The sequence below is a fragment of the Achroia grisella genome, unplaced genomic scaffold (assembly GCF_030625045.1).
Source record: "Achroia grisella isolate CSIRO2021 unplaced genomic scaffold, CSIRO_AGI_Agris_v1 utg540, whole genome shotgun sequence".
NCBI lineage: Eukaryota > Metazoa > Arthropoda > Insecta > Lepidoptera > Pyralidae > Achroia > Achroia grisella.
Window position 1 is genome coordinate 551468 of NW_026712925.1, and position 20147 is coordinate 571614.

Consider the following 20147-nt stretch of genomic DNA (forward strand, 5'->3'; position numbering starts at 1 on the left):
TACATACGACTTAGAGTCATATGTAAAACAAAACAGTGAGAAAGTCGTTGTACTTCAATATGCGGATGATTTATTAATGTATTTTATTGATCATTCTGTTCAAAAAGCGTGTTCTTTAATTTCCACTTCTTTAGAAAAATTAAAATTTTGGATGGATTGTAACGGTCTTGAACTGTCTGCGGCTAAGAGTGCAGTTGTTCTATTTTCTAGAATGCGAGTTCCACCCCTTATAAATATCTGTTACAATAATCAGTGTATCCCAGTAAAGACAAAAATAAAATTTTTAGGCATAATTCTCGATTCTAAATTATCTGGTTTACCACATTGTGAATACGTTTCAGCTAAATGTGAACGACTTCTTAATATTCTAAGATGCCTTACGGGTGTGTGGTGGGGATCCCATCCATTTCAATTAAAACTAATATATAATGCTCTCATAAGGAGTGTTATGGATTACGGTACATTTATTTTGGAACCTACTAATGCTACAGCCCTAAAAAAATTGGATAATATTCAAGCTAAAGCTCTAAGGATTATATTGGGCGCCATGAAATCTAGTCCCATTAATGCGATGCAAGTAGAATGTTGTGATCCTCCATTGTATTTAAGGCGTCAGTATTTATCTGATAAATTTTTATTTCGTATTTTACAGTTTTCTAATCATCCTCTGATCCCTAAACTGCAATCGCTCTCTGATCTTGTTTCTTCATCATCCTATTGGTCTCATAAATCTCTACCTTGCTTAGTAAAAAGTTACAGAACTTTTACTGCCATCCGAGCTCCCACTCATCGATCTCCCTGTCTTCCATTATTTAGTTCAGCATATGAATCTTTAACTTTTACCCCTGATGTTCATTTTGATATTAACATAGAAAAAGAACATCCTAATGTAAATGCAATGTTTAATCAAGTAGTAAACTCTAAATGGGAAAGCCATCATCAAATTTATTGTGACGGATCGAAACACTCACATACAGGAAATGTTGGTGTAGGAATTTACCACTTACAATTTCATATAATTCAGAAAATTAAATTTCCACCAGAGACCTCTGTTTTTACTGGTGAATGCTATGGAATTTTTAAAGCAGTAGAATATATTAAAATTTTTAATCTTAAGTAAACTGTTATATTTACGGACTCTAAAAGTGCTCTTCAAGCTCTAATTAAATGTCCATTCAAATCATCTAAACAGTATCCTCTAATTTTTGATATCCGAGATATGTTGAATAGCATTCGTCTCAAAGGACATATTGTATCTTTTGTTTGGATTCCGGGTCACTGTGGCATTCAGGGCAACGAAAAAGCAGATTTGCTTGCGAATGAAGCTATATTATCTAGAGATCTTTTTCCTTATAAAAACTTTTGCCATGATCTGACTGCCTTGTCTAAGTCTTGTCTTCATGATTCATGGAGTCAAGATTGGACAATAAGTAGCAAAATTAAAGGGAAACAGTACTGTTTAGTCCAACCGTTTATACCTCTTAAACCGTGGTTTTTCAAATTACATCTTGATAAAAGATCAACTAGTGTTTTGATTCGTATGCGAATTGGTCATGTTTGCAGCCTTGAACATTTAACAAAACTACGTATAAAAGTCAATAATATCTGTGAATGTGGAGAAGATCTAAATCATATTGTGTTTTCCTGCTCCTCATACGATCGTTCTTCATTTATAGAGACACTCATCTCATTAGAAATTCCTTTTCCTTCATCCATTGTATGCCTATTAGCTCATCCTAGTCCTATAATTTATAAATCTCTTGCGTCTTTTATTTCCCATAATAACATTAAACTTTAAAACCCATGATCACTAATTCCGAGTATATTCAAAATTTAACCCGTTCCTTTCCATTATCCCGTCTCGTTTCCTGTTTTTAGTGGCATAATAGGCAACACTAGCCTCTTGCCAAAGAAAAGAAAAAAAAAAACATTTACATACAAAAAGACAAAAAAAAACAGCAATAAGAATTAATTTAACTCAACAATTTCTCAAGGTATATCATACCTGAGTACAAATAAATTACAAACTGTTATAATTACATTGTATTGTTAATACATATTTGTCATCATCTAACAGATCTTGTTTTCTACTAAACAAGTAGTAACCAAAAATTAAAATTAGGCCTTTTACTCTATAACAATTTTAAGAAATTTTATGCTTTACATTATTGGCCAATGTGACAATGCTCACTTCATTATCTGTACTTATTGACTTACTATACTTATCTATACATTTTACAGTATACCTACATAATCGTAAAAACTCATCATACTTCTGTATATACCGACAGAACTTATTAACTTGAGACTTATTGTACATATTTTTAATAATTATAACTTCCATAATATTATGATCCTTGCATATCTCTACAAGTTCTCTTAATGATTTATCTACGCCCACCTTTGTTAATAGAGACGTTTGATTTAAATATATTATAGATCCGGATAGAACTACATTGCACGCATTATCATGCAAATTATGCATACCTAACACTTTTCCTAATGTCTCCTTATTACAAATATTTAATTTCACACGAAACTGTGATTTTCTAGTAATTCCTGCCATCTTTGATGGACTAGATTTTACTTTCACTTGAGAACATTTATGATTTTTTTTAATTGGACCTTGCTTAATAACGCCTGAACAGCATGAGTTTAATTTTTTTTACTCATCGGACGTTGCAATTATTTTCGATAATTCGTCCGCTGTTCTATTTTTCAAACAATTTACATTTTTCTCCATATAGTCAGTTTTCCTTTTATTAGGTAAAAGTAACATATTTTATACCATTTTCTCTTTTTTGAAAAGGTATACGGATCCTATCAAGTGTGTATCATACGCGGTGTTCAAACCCCCCGCTTGGGCAATTGTTAATTCAACAAACAACCTTTCAATTTATCCCCAAACTCTAAAATTGTTACCCTGCCTACATTTTTGTAGAATGTATACGATTTACTTGGTAATAGAATTTTTCTTATATCCTCCGTTAAATTATTAATATTATCGTAGTTTGATTTTAATTTTAATTTGGCACAACTAGAAAGTCTCGTCTTTAATATAAAATTTATTAGTAAGGGGTGGTCATCAGGCCTGAGGATGGTTTTATAAAATACAATGCCATCTAAAAGGCTTTTTATAATTTTCCCATCCCGATTCACTATAGGTAATAGTAATAATGCTGTTTTTAATTCAAATGCGGCCATTTTTAAAATATACAGACTAATATAAAATTCTTTCAAAAATTGTGTAAGTGGCCTGTCACAGTTTGCCTACTTCCTGTTCAAAATAAGTGACTTAAATTTAAATACACAATCAAATATTATATACCACTTAATATGTCCCTAAATTATATTTTCACTGCACCAAACACGTATAAAAATGTCTTCAGAAATGACACTAATCACGGCACAATAATCACTACAACATTTGTAGACCGCTAGCACCCTTTTATTCAATCTTTATACTTCCATCTATGGATGCTTCAATCAATTTTAGGCACAGGTATGCGGTGAACCTCAATTTGAGGATATTGGACACCGATGGCGTAGGCATTAATTTCCACCGCACAATATATTGAGGATAAATAATTTATACCTCTTTGCTGCCCGAAGATCTTCAGAGTCTAGTCTGATCTTGATCCATTTATGCAGCTTCTTTGTCACGGTCGCCATGTGATGATAGGAGGGGTGGTGAGAGTAAACACACACATTAGGTTGTAACTTGTATATTAACTGTTACATCTTGAATTTCTCTACCTTACACTAATTACATAAACTATATATATGAGCTACTGCGTGACCTACGTGTCGTTAGTTAAAACGTACACTGGCACAATCTTCTATTGAACGTGCTGATTTGCATCATTATATCACACTATCTACTATAATATTCTTCGTTCTAATCCTTGGAATTTTGAGACTTTGACCCAACAGAAATCGGTTACTATGCTATGAAACAAATTGAGCCAAATACGAGATTTTAGTTTTCTTCATACGAAGCTAAAATATTTCAAGGTTGGCAACTGTACTTTGCGAAAATAAAAGTTCGTTGGAGCACGATGCCAGGTCCAATAACTTTCTAAATCCATATATTATGTATATCCGAAAACACGATTGATATCAAGCTAAAATATTGATTTTCCACCACTATGTTTTTTAAATATATAAATTAGTCGGCTATTTTGAATTTGATGTGCATACGTAATTAACCTATACCTACAAAGGTCGCGGGTTTGAATCGTCGCATAATAATATGGTTATTTTTAAATTGTAGTTATATTGTATTGATCTGGTAGTTTTCAAACTGGTATTTTTCATGTATATTATGTACTTATGTTCTTATAAAAAAAAACATGTATTTCTATCAATTGCATAACTCAAGTTCTGCTGATCTGTATCGTCAGTTATTTCCACAGAATTCCACAATCATTACCATAAGACGGTCCACGTTATTTAGTCTTTGACACTGATACAAATTTTTACAAATTAATGTAATGTAACCTATAATATATACATATAATACGCATCAGATAAGAGTACCTTCATGCCGACTCATATACCTGACATGATTTTCATACTAATCGACTCTCACTACCACATACCTACTACTGATATACAGATATAATGATAACGTTAGGTCAGTTATGCCATCGTGATGTATTTATTCACTGAGAGTTAACCACGACGGTTTCCAGACCTGACAGCGCGCACAAACGTACATGGAAACAGAAAAAAAATGAGAAAGTATTTTTTAGATTTCAATTGTATGAGTAAAATGTGAACAAATTCTTTTTTTCTAATATCTATGGTACGGTCACCACAGTCAAAAATGGAATTAAAGTAGTTATCACCCTATCCCATGTTATACAATCACTACGATTCTTAATAGTATGGTTATTGCAGTAAATATTAATTTATCCCGTAAAGTACTATAGGTGTACATATACACATACATACAGATGAAGCTGTTGGCATACACCTCAAGCATGATTGATAGTTTTACAAGGGACAATAGAACGACAAGTATCACCATTATATCGGTATAATATTGCGGGCACCGATCCAATTATCTTAATGGATTAAGTCCCTGCGCACCGTAGGTAGAGCTATGGAATTCGGAAAATTGTTTCATAATTTATTATTATTATGCCAGACTCGTACTCACAATAATAAAACACTAACACTGACTGAAAATATGGATAAAAGCCTTAAGCTTTTTTGGTTGATGACTAAATGACGTTGTTGCTTGCGCTAATTGTATATGTATATGCTAGTACCCGTGTAAGATTGTCATTAGGAATTTACCAAGTTGGATTAAAAAGACTCCTCGATGTCTAATCTCATGTATCCAATAGAGTTCAATACTATAGTCCCTTTAGCCAAAGCGTTTCCACAGTAAGGCTACTCATATATGTACCTACATAAACATAAATTTCTGTTATAAATGTTTTTTTTTTGTTGTTTGAGAGGCACGACATGACACATAGCACTTATTTGGGATGTTCTATGTCTCATGTTTTCATCATTTCATTCATAATTCTCTGCAGTTCATGCAACCAAAGTATTTTACTGTATTGTAAGTAAATACTAATAATAAAAAAAAAACTAATTGATGTAGTCTCCTCCAAATGCAAAATCTTTTTTATTTCTCCACATTATATTTTCAAAAATCTATTTCCTGAATGAGTCATGAAATAAATCCATTAAATTTACAATTTATCTATGAGCCCTTTATTTCATCATTCTTAAATATTTGGTTGATAAAATACCTTGCCTCATGTCTTTAAATATAAAATACTTATTTGTATCTCGTTAACTGAATCTGATCTATTTCGGTGTTTCCGTAGTTTAATTTTCGAATAGCGACACCGAACATCTTCAGTAGGGCATAAAACTTTACTTCGCAACCATGACGCGTTCAGTTGATCGGCTTAGCGCGGGAGCAGTATCCCAGTTTGGGAGACCGCGCAGTGTAACTCGCGAGTTACGTGGTCTGCGTGGCCACTTGTCCGCTGTGCTCGATCCATCACTCTATCGCTCCACTTATCCGCGAATACCACACGCGCCACCGGCTCACCCATCTATTCTATTTATTTTTTTAACTAAAAAGTGTTCTAGTATATAAAAATTGTGGAGTTATAAACATAAACATGTAGCTAGCACGATGTCGGTTAGCGGGCAGACGGAAGATGCGAGTGCATCAGCGGAGATGGGCGCACCTATCAGGGAAATATATGAACAGAAGGCAGTGAGTAAGGTGGTGCGAGTACTCACTGTTCTCGCTTACCTATTGTCGGTGTCCCTGGCTGCCATCTTGCTGTCTGTTTATTATATCTGTGTGTGGAAATCGCCAGATTTGCCTCTGATGAATGATACAGAAGAGTTGAGCGCGAAACATAGAAGTGAACTGAAAGATTACATTCCCAGCGTGGATTCAACAGCATTATACGGTAAATGAATTATTTAATTCTTATTAAATATTTAAATACTTAAATGTTAACATAAATATCTTATTTTAACTATAAAAAAATGTTTTATATAAGAAATAGATATCGGTACTTGCTATTCAAGTAATAAAATCAGTCGTTATAAATTAAATGAAAATGGAAAAAAAATTATAAAAGATATTTTGTTTATCTTGCTCACGAAACGGAGTATTGTAGTTTTGGGTGTGCGTTTATAAGTAGGTAAAGTACCTACATGCTACATGTTAGTCATTCTATATACCTACTCAAAATTGTAAAAACAAATGTTTCGCATTTTACTTGTTTAAAATCTGAAATAATGTTTTAGATGCAAATATATTTTTTTAGATTTTAAATTTTGTACTTAACTTACGTAAATAATTCTTACTCACATTATGAGTTTCTTTACTTACTTATTAATTCTTTACAAAATATTATTTTCAAGAATCGCCATAGAGTGTTAGTATATTCATAAGAATCGATTCAACACGTGTAAACCAGTAAACCCTAATAAAAACACAACAATTCTGAACTCTGAAAAAAAATCGTCAATAGCAAAATATAATAAGCAATAATAAGCAAGGATAGTAGGTACCCATATAATAATAAAACACTGTTAATTTATGTGAGTACGGCGCGCCGCCCAAAGAGCCAAGTAAATACCTGAACTAATATATTAAGTTTGACACGAGGGGTTTCCTGTAATCCAATTAGCGGTCTAACCCAATTGTGGCCAGAACTGAACGTCAATTACATTTTCAGTGGCGTCAGTGAATAATTTCAACGTTTCGTACGTTCGTGCCTTAATTTACAATTAATATCCACTATAAATTTATAATAGGTATGTAATTATTAACTAGATTTATAAAATAATAATACGAGTAATAATAATATTTCAGGACAATTGACACAGCGCCATCTAGTCCCAAGCTAAGCAGAGCGACCCATAACACATTATGGGTACTAGACAACTGATATAAATACATGGATACATTTTTTTTTGTAAATAAATACATATTATACATAGAAAACACCCAGACCGATACAAACAATCATACTCATGAATACAAATGTTTGTACGGTGCGAGGAATCGAACCCACGACCATCGGATAGTAAAGCGGTGTGCTAAACCACTAGACCACCGAGGCTGTCAAGTTTCATAAGTCAAAATTCATAATTTATTGATGAATGAATGTAATGCAATGGAATGGTTCACTCATCTAAGCTAAAGAAATACGTTGATTATATACGCTATACGGGGCATCGTACTGGCACTGCTATAGATACGGAATGGGGTATAATATCAGCCCAACGCTGCTACGTAATGAAGAATTAACTACGATGATTTCTAAGGATACCGCGTGAACACATTGCCTATAATGGAGTCACTACTATACTACTCCTTTTATTGAGGAGGGGATTATTTGTAGTTGGAACCAGTAGGCCCCATTGTCAGGTCGGCCTCCACGTGTTCCCTCCAGAAACCATCGTGGTGATTCCTAGTAAATTTTAAGATGTGCTTGAACTAAAACCTAAACCTGACTTTATGTTCATCTTTCAAGCTCCAATATGTAGGTACACCATTAGTTAATACAATTTGGTTGCATTAAGTCATATTCATCTATAAAAAGACCCCATTACTAAAAATCCCTTCCAGTCATTTTCGTATTAAGTATTATTTAATAGATAAGTACATAGAATTTACTTTGTTTGTAACATACATATACATATATTGCTCGTCTTTTGCTTAGTGTGTGTTATAAATAAGGTATCTATATTCTATTTATCCATCTATCAAGTATACATTAAAGCGACTAAATCTGTGACGCAGTTGTAATCGTATCTTGTTTAAAAACATAGAGATTGAGAGTCCCAATTACGAATCGCAAGTATAACTTGGTTTGTATTGTACTGTTTACAAAATTCATTCTGCTTAAAACAAGATACCATTGCAACAGTGTGACATAATCGATTCCCAGGGCATTAATTTATCAAGCGATATCTACGACCTCGGGCGCCGGCATTAGCCTGCAAGGCTATGTACTTTCATGCACCCCTCTGTAAGAAAAGTAGACGAGTATAATTGTTTCAATTATGATGTAACGCTGATTAGACTAGTGGTTCCGGTGGTCTAATGTTTAATCTTAAATCCTCCCAATAGTTCAATCCTCGCACACAATAAAAAATAATTATTTTCTTTTTAATGTCTGGTACATTCGTTTGGGCATTTTTATATATTAGTGAATAAATATTTCTATATATAAACACACTCTATCTAGTTTGCGACTCGATGGTGCTGTGTTATTTGTACGAAGTTGTTTATTATTAATAAGGGTTTGAACTAAAACCAAATTAAAATTAATATAAATTAATAAATTAATTTAAATTAATAATAAACGTTAGAAGTCTTGTAAAAATGTACATTTTGAATACTGTCATTTTTCTATTTAACCGACGATATGTTCTCTTACGTATTCCAGAGACTACGATAATACTACGATACAAAATCAATTGCACGTTCTCTTTAGTATACGTATGTACATATACTTTGCATACGTAAGTATTTAATTTTAAAAACAACAAATTTTGCAAATAAATGCATTATGTGAATAAAACAAACTTCAAATTAGAACCATTTTCTTGTAGGCCGTTAAATACCTACATGACTTTCATAAGAAAGTACTGCTAACAAATCTGAATCTTTCTTTAATATCGATCTGACGCGTGAAATTCGCGTAGCAACTGCGGGCATGACGGGGGCGGCGCGGCGGCGCGCGCTTCCCGGCGCTGCACGCTGTGAAGGCGTCGCGCCGCCGCCGCCGCGCCGCCGCGCCGCCGCCCGGTGCCATCCGCCTCAGCCGGCCGTCGCCTCTACTGACACCGCATACCGGCTCGCTGTCATCATAACAAGTCACCCTTTTCTAAATTAACTTTGTTTACATATTGTTATTCCCGACTTCACTCCTTGCAAATAAACCGCGTCATTAGACAGTAAATACAACAACAAATCGACTCAACGGTTGAAGTGTTTATGTTATGTATACGTTTACTTCTGTATATGTACCCTGTGCATCTTCATAGACAAAGAAGTTCGTAATGTTCGACAAATTTTACTGTTGTTTACACATAACAACAATGCTTTGATGAAAACATAATCGTCCGTTATGAGAAACAATGAAAATTCAGGGACGAGTTCATGACAAACGAATCGCGATCGTACTGCTGCGTCAGAGGAACTGGAATAGATTCACATGTAATACTGAGCGTGAAATTAAAGGATAAACAAATGAAGTCCGAAACGGCTACAATAATAATGAGGCAGCAGTCCGCATCAGAAGGTGTCAAGCAGCAGACACAGACGGCGTGACCCGGCACCGCGACTCGCCCGCGGCGCATCGTCCGAACTGGGGCATATCAATAAGCGTGCCCCACTTACCTGGTTTGCCGTGAAGGCGTTGCGGCGGTGCATTTGGACGGAGGGCGTCGAGGGTGATGTCGACCAAATCGTTCACGTCAGGCAGCGTTCGCTCGTGCGCGGGCTCCGTCCGGCTGGGCCCGTCCAGCGGACACGAGGTGGTGCTCGACGCGCTCTACGAGCGAAAACGTGACAAGAAGAGCGTGCGCGTACTTACTGTCATCATTTACGTGTTCTGCGTGTCTCTCGCCGCTATCATGCTCTCGCTCTACTACGTGTTCTTCTGGGAGCCCAAGGACGCGCAATACGCGCAACGCAAGGTGTCTCACACTGTAGAGAAGCAAACCAGCACAACACCAATGCCCACATGCTTTATGCCCCACACTGGTAGGTCACAACACCGACACGCTTGCTGGCTCACTTGATAGCTTTTCTTCTTACGTACAACAGCTAAGTATAATACAGAATACTACAGTAAGACTGTTACAGAAATTCCTTACTATCTTAATCTTAATAATTTTCTTCATAAACACAAGTATATACCTACATACCAATTACTACAAATTAAACGAATTACTAAACAAATTACTTAATAATTTATAAATTTCTCAAAAATATGCACGTAGTTCTGTGGTTAGTATTTCTATTTATAGACGATCACGTAGATAGGTACATATAAATGTCTATACAGTAGCAAACTACCTAATATAATTCGTTTTATCTTTTTGGCCAGGTAATCACTAGGATAATATTAAGCGACTGTAATTTCAGACCTAAAAGGACTCTTTGTGTATGTTAGAGCTATTACCATGCTTTAATTACTGTTCTTAGATTACACATATATCTAAACTTGAAAATAGAAAAAATTGCAAACGGGTTATAACCGAAACATATTATAACAATAGTTAATTTTTCAAAAATAGCGTGCAATAACAACAAATAATACACAGAACAAATTTTTGCGCCATTATAATTATAGGTAGCGCAATATTTATGTTTTATAAATAGTTTTTTAAATAGCACTTTTGAATCACATCTAAGCTTTATGAGCACTGTTGTTGAACACATATTGGAAATCTAACAAAGAGTAGATAATATTGGTTAGATTTCCAAATCAAAAAGATATTCCTGAAGTCTAATGGTCCGACTTCATTTGATACCATCTATTTTTCTGTCACACACAGTACCGTACTTTCAACGCTATACAAAATATGTTGGGGTCTGCAACTACAATAGATACTGCTTGCCCAATGTTATTGTAAATGAAGTGTTGGAAAAAAATTTAATTTCTTCCAAAGAAGTCAGTGCCAAGAAATTGTAAATAAAATGACTTCTAGCTATGATTTGAAAAGGGTTCAACATTCTAACATTTCTAACTATTTAATAGCGTCATTTTCGGCTTACGATGGGAACTACCATTACCACTCTATCTGTAGCAGTACTAATATTATAAATGCAAAATTGTGTCTATTTGTTTCCTTTTCAAAACTAAAATGGTCGATCGGATCGTAATCAAATTTTATATGAAGATGGAGTATACCATGAGGAGATAGACTACCGTTTATAAAAAAAGAAGTTAGTCTTAAAAAAATATATTTAATTGGATAATGAATAATATCGTAACACATAATGTTGAATTATTCTATTAAATTCTATTTATTCTTTATTGCATTTAATAATATGTGTGCTTCTCTACCAATTGACCATTGTATATCTTATTATCTTATTTATATACACATCTAAAAATATACCTACTGTGCAATAATGGCAATAGGCAACAAATTCTAGCAATTTTTTAATCGACTATTTATTGTGATATTACTATATCTAATAGACATACTTGTATGTATATTTGGATAATTTTTTTGTAGGCAATGATAAATAGTACATTAGGTTATGTAACCACAATATTTTTTGTGGAGCACGACAAATAATTACTTTTATAGGCAAACTAGTGGTACATACGACTTCGTCAGTTTCTGTGTACATTTGTAGACGCAATCTACTATTTTGATAACAGAAAACGCAAATTTACCTCTTTGGGGTTGAATTTGGCCACATCTAATAATATATTCTGTGTAACTAAATTATCATCCTAATTCTTCCAGCCGTTTTTACGTAAAGCCTTAACACGCTAACAGATAAGACATTTTTAGACAGAAGATAACAACGGCTATTAATATAAGTGGGTAAAATTTTTGCAAAGAATTTTTATAGTAGGTATATTTCTTAAATCGATTCTTAAAAATGAAATATTTCCTCTTTAAACCTTAACTGGCTGCCCAACTCAGCTTCAATCGGGTAAACTAATTAACAAAATCATTCTATATAGGTATAGTCTATAATCTATTTAGTAAATATTTTTAAATATCTTATCGTGGATATACTTATATAATATTTAATCCAAGAAGTATTTAATTTTTCTTATTATTTTTTAATACAAATCTGGCAGTTTAATATAAACAGTAAAAAAAGGAATTATTTCTAGATGTTACTTTGATTGAGCGAGCGATAATGATTGAAATCGTCGGCCTAATATTTCACTACCCCAATTTAGACCATTAAGGTCGCCGTTGTCTAACGGTACAACCTAAAGTCAATATACATTTAAAAATGCTAACTCGGCGAAATGTGGGCATGTCAAATGTAGATTTACAAACGACGTCGGTTAGGAAGGTCTCTAAATACCCCATCTAGGATAACAGTTATTTAAGTATATTGCATTTAAATATATAATTATATTTATATTATTTTACATTTCATTAACAATCGAGTAAACAAATTTTTGTATCTAGGTAAATAATAATAATTTAAGTATTAAAGAAAATAAGCCCGTTTAAATTATTTTTCTGGACGATCAAATATATTCGAAACATCTGCTAAGAGTACTTACAGGTTACGAAAACGTATTCGTGAGGTACAGGGGGGTAGGGGATTGTTAGTAATGTGGAAAGATCGACCTCCACGCGGTTATCCCTGGAAACCATCGTGCTACATTCCCGGTGAATTTGTCACGTTGGGCTAACTGATCTGACCTCATGTTCATCTTATCATCCTCTACTGGTGCCCCGCCAGCGTAAACCGTTAGCGCAGGCTGGAGCACTATTACATTATCATCCTTTAAAAAAAAACCTGTAAATACAGTAGCAGTACATCAAATATTATATTTTACTAGCTGACCTACGCAACTTTGTCTGCGTCACTTGACATTTATTATTATATTTCGCCCAATTTACAAAATGTCTTTTTAAAGCCTTAGCCTATATGTTATTCTCATATATAAGCTACATTAGATACTGTAAAGTTTCATCAAAATCCGCTCAGTAATTTTTGCGTAAAAGAGTAACAAACATCCAGACTTACTTATAAACTTTCGCGTTTGTAATATTAGTAAGGTATTTTATTATAATTACCTAACATCATTTTCCTTGTTACTTATATTATTATTTTTACTTACTCTTATTTGCATGTCACCCATCATCTCTTATAATTGATTCCGTTTCCCTAAGGTTTGCCTTGAAAAAATTGCTTTCAGCAATAAGGCCTCCTTATTGTATTTATATTCATATGATTATTTTACTCATTAATTGTTCCTATCTTCTATCATTGTATAATGCTAACTCGACTGTTACAGCTTACGATCAGTTTAGCCATAAGTTTGTTTAGCATCCGTTAAAATTACGTAACATGAAAAATGTTTACAATATTCCATTTCAGTTTTTGTTGAATTTCATGAATACTTACACTACCTTCGGCTTATTATATAGTAGATATGTTCGGAACCTTAACTCAATGGTAGGGTAGAAAATTATATGAATATATATGTACATAGAAAACACCCAGACCAATCATACTCATAAATACAAAATATGCATCATGCTAGCAATCAAACAATCAACCATCGGAAGTAAGATGGTGTGCTAGGCCTCTAGACCAACAAGACCGTCTAAATAATATATGTAATTAGGTAATTTCTATTAATAAATATAGGTATATAATTTACCTACCAACATAAGATATTATATCATACGTGACACCTAATCCTTACTAATCTCACAGATAATGCTAATACTATAAATGTTAAAGTAACTCTGTCTGTCAGGGTTTCACGCCAAAACTACTGAACTGATTTAAATGAAATTTGGTATCTAAAGGGGAGATGGAAGGTTGTATGGATGTATCGTTATTTTTAAAGCTAGAAGATAAAACTTATATGCTATTGATTACATATAAATAAAGAAAACAGAGTTTTAAGGGGTTGAAAGGTTATGCGAATGTATCGTCATTTTAAAGCTAGAAGCTTAAAACTTATTTTTAGGCAGTTGATTAAAAATATATAAATACTAGCTGTACCCGCGACTTCGTCCGCGTAAAATAGTGACCTTGAGCAAATAATAAAAAATATATATTAATAATCTAACCCAATAAAAAAGTTTCATCGTTCTAGCTTCAAAAATGAAATTGCCATACATAATTCCATACAATTCAATCAACAGCCAAAAACTAAGTTTCAAACTACTATCTTTAAAATGAAGATACTTCCATACATACCATACATACATTACATCTCCCCTTTCAACCCCTTATAACCCTTTTTCTTGTTTTTTTTTAATGCTACTTATATTAGTGTTATCATGTACCTACCAATGATAAGATGTCGCTATACTGTAACCATTTATGGCTGAGTCCTGTGGCGGTAGGTACTGATATTTTCTCAACAGCCTAAAAAATGGGTTTCAAGTTTCTAGCTTTAAAAAATGACAATACATGCATATAACATTTTAACTCCCCTTTTGACCATTACAACCCATTTTCGTTAATTATATTTAATCAATACGCAAAAAATTAAGATTGAAGATTAAACTTTTAAAAAATTCCTCTTTCAGTCTCTTATAACCCTTTTTACCGTTAAAAAGTAACCTATGTCCTATCTCAAGATCTAGACTTTAAATTTCATTTAAATCAGTTCAGAAGTTTTGGCTTTTAAGACAGACAGACAGAGTCACTTTCACTTTCATAATATTAGTAAGGTATTTATTAAATAAACTGACCCAAAAAAGCGTAAGAAAAAGCTTCATCGTTCTAGCTTCAAATATGACGAATTTCCATAAAAACTTTTATCTGCTATTTTATTTTACCCCTTGAATGGTGACAATGTGATATTTACAAATTTAAATGTCATATTTATTTATATATAATAAACAGTTTAAACATTTCTTTAAATTCTTTTGTAAATTGGTGGTCCAGTTGGCCAATAACATAATAAAATTTTGTTAAATCAAAATAATAGATATGATATTCTAAATTGCAAACTATCCCTCTACTTGCGCGAACCATATCTCTGACTCTACTGGCCAGAATGGAGAAACGCGTATTCCGAACCTGAATAGCTCGGATGGAACGGTAGATGTTGTTTCTTCCAAGGAAATGTTGTTCATATGTATTGACATTTTTAATATTATATGTTGTTTTATTCTTCAAAAATATTAATAATATGTTCTTACGCTCTTGTAGAACCAAGAGCAGGGTCATCAGTTATAGGCTATACCAGGATTATATTTATGTATTTATAAAATAAAATTGCAGAGCAAACGTTTATTCATTTAAATTCATAAGGAGACAACGGATTGACAATAATCAGTTGCGCGCGCAACTTATACAAATGACATATATGTTTATTTATGACATATGAGCGTTAATAAGTCGCATATCTAGTACAATACTGGTGTAATTCAGAAATTAAAAATTTTTGAAAATAGACTTAATAACACAATTATAAAGTAGACTTTCCAAAATATCTAATTTTTATTTAAGCCATTATTATAATAAGTGTGTATTCAACCGCATAAAGATAACCTTGCATTACCATTTTCAACCCCTTACAACCCTTTTTTCGCATTAAAAAGTAGCCTATGTCCTTCCTCGGTGTCTAGACTATATGGGTACCAAATTTCATTTAAATCAGTTCAGTAGTTTTGGCGTGAAAGCGAGACAGACAGACAGACAGACAGAGTTACTTTCGCATTTATAATATTAGTAAGGATTAGCTGTTCCCGCGAAATCGTCCGCGTGGAATTTAGCTTATTATTTTTAAATTTAAAGAATTTTTCAAAAATAAAACTGGCTTAAGTTACTGACTATTACATCAGTTACCTGCCAAAAAAAAGTCCCGTCAAAATCAGTCCAGCCATTTTACAGATTAGCCGGAACAAACAGACAGACAAAATTTGTAAAAAACGTTGTTTTAGTGTAGGTACCGTATTTATATTTATATGCATTTAGTAAAAAAGGGTTATTTCAATATTACAAACAGACACGCCAATTTTATTTAGGTACTAGCTGTACACGCGACTTCGTCCGCGTGGAATTTAACTCTATTTAAAAAAAAATCTGAAAGAAAAAAAGAAGTTAAAGTTACTCCTGATTACATCAGCTACTTGCCAAAAATAGTCCCGTCAAAATCGGTGTAGCCATTTCAGCGATTAGCTGGAACAAACAGACACAGACAAAAATTGTAAAAAATGTTATTTTGGTGTATGTAGGTACTGTTTTTATATTCATATGCATGTGTTAAAAAACGTTAATTTCGTAATTACAAACAGACACTTCAATTTTATTTATATGTAGGTATAGATGACATTAAAAGTATGTAATTTTTTTAAGCTAGAATAAAGTTTATTCGGTTACCTTTATGGCCCTAACCCATAAAGGTAACCGAATAAACTTTATTCTAAATAATTTTTCTTGTCAAGGTCACTATTCCACGCGGACGAAGTCGCAGGCACAGCTATTATGTTATATTATAACGCTTCTTTCCTACTCACTAGCGTGGCGGTATTTTTAAGAATCTATATTAGAATACGTTTACGATCGATCAATTATAAAATTTGAAGTGGAATCTGTTCCACACGACTTTAATGGGGAATACAAAAAATTTACGATATTTTAATGCGTTGTATGTACCTACACATGTCTAGTAAACACATTAAAATTGTAATTATAAACACCTTGTCTTTCATGTTCATTCAAAAAGCTGAAAATACAAATGTTTGAAGTTTTTATGGTAGGTCCTTATTTTTAACTCAATTGGGTCAACCACCCGATTAGCCTTGCTTTCTGTGGGTTGGCACTTATGTAGGGCGTAAACGTAAAAGTTCCTTTACAGTTATCCCACATGCTACTTACTGTTTAAAAACGATTGTTAATGTTTTAAGATTTCTTTACTTGTAATAATAATAATACTAACCTACGTTTACCTTCGTACATAAATGATCAAGTAAATGTTAAGACAGTAGGTAGGTACAAGGTTATTTTAGTAAATATAATATCCAGTCACTCATAAAAAACTTTGAACAGGGACAGGGAGTGAAATCCAAAATCAAATCACGCCCTATTAATTATACCAGTAGAGCAGGGAAGTCCTAACTGTGTTTTAGTATGAGTACCTGCGTAACAGTTGGGGACGTGAATAAAATGTCAAAAGGCTTGACGGCGACTATGTGAAGTGGATAGCAGATATTTTAAGGTTCGGTTTAAAAATAGAATCCAAACTCCAACGTAGCTCTGAAAACATTTACCAAGTCTTTATCTGTTAAAGGTTTATTCCCTGAATAAACCCAAAAAACCTATATAGCAAAACCTTCAATGTTAAACGGATTAATAAATAATTTGCTGAATTACCTTTAAGTCGTTGTGAAGGTCGAAATATATTATTGGAAACTTTGCGGATTCCAGCGCTGTATAATTATGTGATGTATAAGTATTAATGTGAATGAAACTGAGATAGCTCTGGAAAACGAAATAAGCAATCAAACTAAAAAATATAAGGCGTCAGCTGAGGATTCAGCAATTCCACTGTTATTCCAACAGTGGAATTGCTGAATCCTTCAATCATTAAGGACGTGATGCTAGCATTAAAATTATTAAATAATCGCTTTCACTGTTATTCTACTACAATGAACACCCATTGTAGTAGAATAAGAGTGAAAGCGTGTTTTTGTTCATAGTAAAGGTCTTTGAGTTGAAATAATGAAATGGGTTCAGTTAGTACAAAATTCTATAGTAATATACTATAATTTGCAGTGCTTACATTCATAGTAAATCCCTGATAAAATAATAACTATTTACTACTATAGCAGATGAAGGTAGGTACTTACATCAAAAAATAATTTAATTAATTTGGTCTGTCTGTCTGTTTGTAAGCTCTGAACGGGACGGGACTTTCACTTGCAGATAGCAGAAGAAATGTAATTACTTTCAATAAAAAAAAAGTTAAATTCCACTCGGACGAAGTGGCAGGTAATAGCTAGTTAAATATAAACTTGCAAATTTACATACATTAAATAATTTTAACGTCGTAACATACCTAAGTGCCATTGTACATTATATATTCAGTACTGTGCAATATGCGCGGTTTGCAGATGTAAAAGCGTCGGCAACAGTAATCCTAAATATAGGTGTGGTACGAGTAAGCAGTTACAATAACCGGCACTCAGCTATTCACTGATCATGTTTATAAGATATAAATCACTAAATGATTTCAACCGGATGCCCCAGAATAGCTCGACGTGAAATAAGTAAGCATGTCTATAAGAACTCACTATAATCTTATATTTGTGATAGATAGAAATGTGAACATATCAAACAATTTTTCTTAGCTTTTAGTTTTATATCTTGTAATTTGTGTGTAAATACAATACAAATAGTTGAACACTAGCACGTATAATCAACGAATGGTTTAGGCCCGTCTTTATTGTTCAATTGATGTTCATTTTTAATTAAATTATATGAATTTTCTAGAAACATTGTCTAATTAGGTTTCACGTTTATTTTTACAGTTATTCCGTCCAATAAGTATGTTTCTTAAAAATAGTATATCAATATTAATTTTGAATAGAAAGAATTTTAAACAGGAGATTCCCCATTTTCTTTTTTTTATGTTCTACATATTTATTTATTAAGGAGCTTTAAATAAAGGCCATGCTGACAAAGATAAAATCAATAATATATCATGTTTAGATTTCCGAAATGTGTATACCAGTACATAATTGTTGTTAAATATTATCTTATTATCATGTTTCTAAATATTATTTGTAATACATAATATGTCTGTGCTGTGTGGGTACACGAACCCTGTGTGTGCGTGTGTGATTGTAAAGAACCTACGTGTATCTAATTGCGCACAATGCAGATACTGAAAACTGATATTTAACTATTGCAAAATATCTACACAATAAATTTTGAATGCCCAAAATTGTAATCAGCAGACATACACAACTTTATGCAAGTCTAGTGAGACATATGAGATTTATACAAGAATAGATTACAAATACTAGCAATCACACATTTCTGCACAGGTCTTATATTTAAAAAAACTTTGTATAAATTGTTTATAAATACATCAACTTATACTGTAGAATCAGAATCTGTGTACATAGGTACATAGTACTAAACATGTATTAATTTATTTCCAGGAGGAAGCAATTTCACAATGAATGATGTCACAACCGAATCGACACCGAGTAATATGAGTGAAGAATTCGCAAATGCAATGAACATTGGCCGAAATGATTCCGTTTCTGATCAGGGGCTGCTGTCAAATTCCCCGTCCACGTTGCAGCCTCCCTACAACGATAGTGTGTTGGATATCGGCATTTACAACGATACCGACACAACCACATGACGTCTGCATAAGATTCTAAACTTAAAAATATTTAATTTCCAATATATGAAGATGAGATAATATCTAAGTAGAAAAAAATGGCCAATATATTTTCTAAAATAATTAAGCAAAATTTAGAGAGGTAGGTTATTAATATCGGAAATAAAAACTAAAACACCAATTTATATAATTATATTTTTGCCTAATTATCGTATTATGTACAATTAAGGCTTAGCAGTAGGTACCAACTTCATAGAGTTCGACGCATTACCTGTCAGATGAACAGGTAGTATAATAGAAAAGAATGATAGAAACTAGAACTGAATGATAGAAAGCTTATTAATAAGCTTTCTATCATACAGTCTAAGACACGCCTACAAAAAAAACTAAATGCCCTTAATATTATATTGGCTATAATATAATTGTTACCTACTAGTCCTAAGGAACTGATTCGTTATTATACTAAAAATTATATGTTCTAGTATTACGTGATACGTGAGAACAACTTTTAATCTAATAAGGCGGTACCAAATATTACGCACATTTAATTTTTTCCCACGTGATACATTTATTTATAAAGTGCTGATCTCATAACTTAATGGAAAA

At 32.9% G+C, this 20147-nt stretch overlaps 1 protein-coding gene across 2 annotated transcripts; it reads left to right on the top strand.

Moving 5' to 3' along the window:
- The first annotated feature begins 5981 nt into the window (after positions 1-5981).
- LOC131847580 (uncharacterized) lies at positions 5982-19941 on the top strand. Of its 2 annotated transcripts, none has more exons than XM_059197174.1 (2): positions 5982-6449; positions 19354-19941. In XM_059197174.1, exons 1-2 carry the CDS (start codon positions 6164-6166, stop codon positions 19560-19562), a joined length of 495 nt encoding a protein of 164 aa, XP_059053157.1. In that variant the 5' UTR covers positions 5982-6163; the 3' UTR covers positions 19563-19941. The 2 variants fall into 2 exon arrangements, with proteins under 2 accessions (XP_059053157.1, XP_059053156.1); XM_059197173.1 differs by lacking the exon at positions 5982-6449 and adding an exon at positions 9318-10267.
- Positions 19942-20147: the final 206 nt, after the last annotated feature.

Bases quoted from the DNA above. Each gene is read 5' to 3' on its own strand.
- LOC131847580 (XM_059197173.1), top strand. From the start codon at position 9,958: ATGTCGACCAAATCGTTCACGTCAGGCAGCGTTCGCTCGTGCGCGGGC. The intron at 10,268-19,353 runs GTAGGTCACAAC...ATTTATTTCCAG, and splicing joins ATGCTTTATGCCCCACACTG to GAGGAAGCAATTTCACAATG.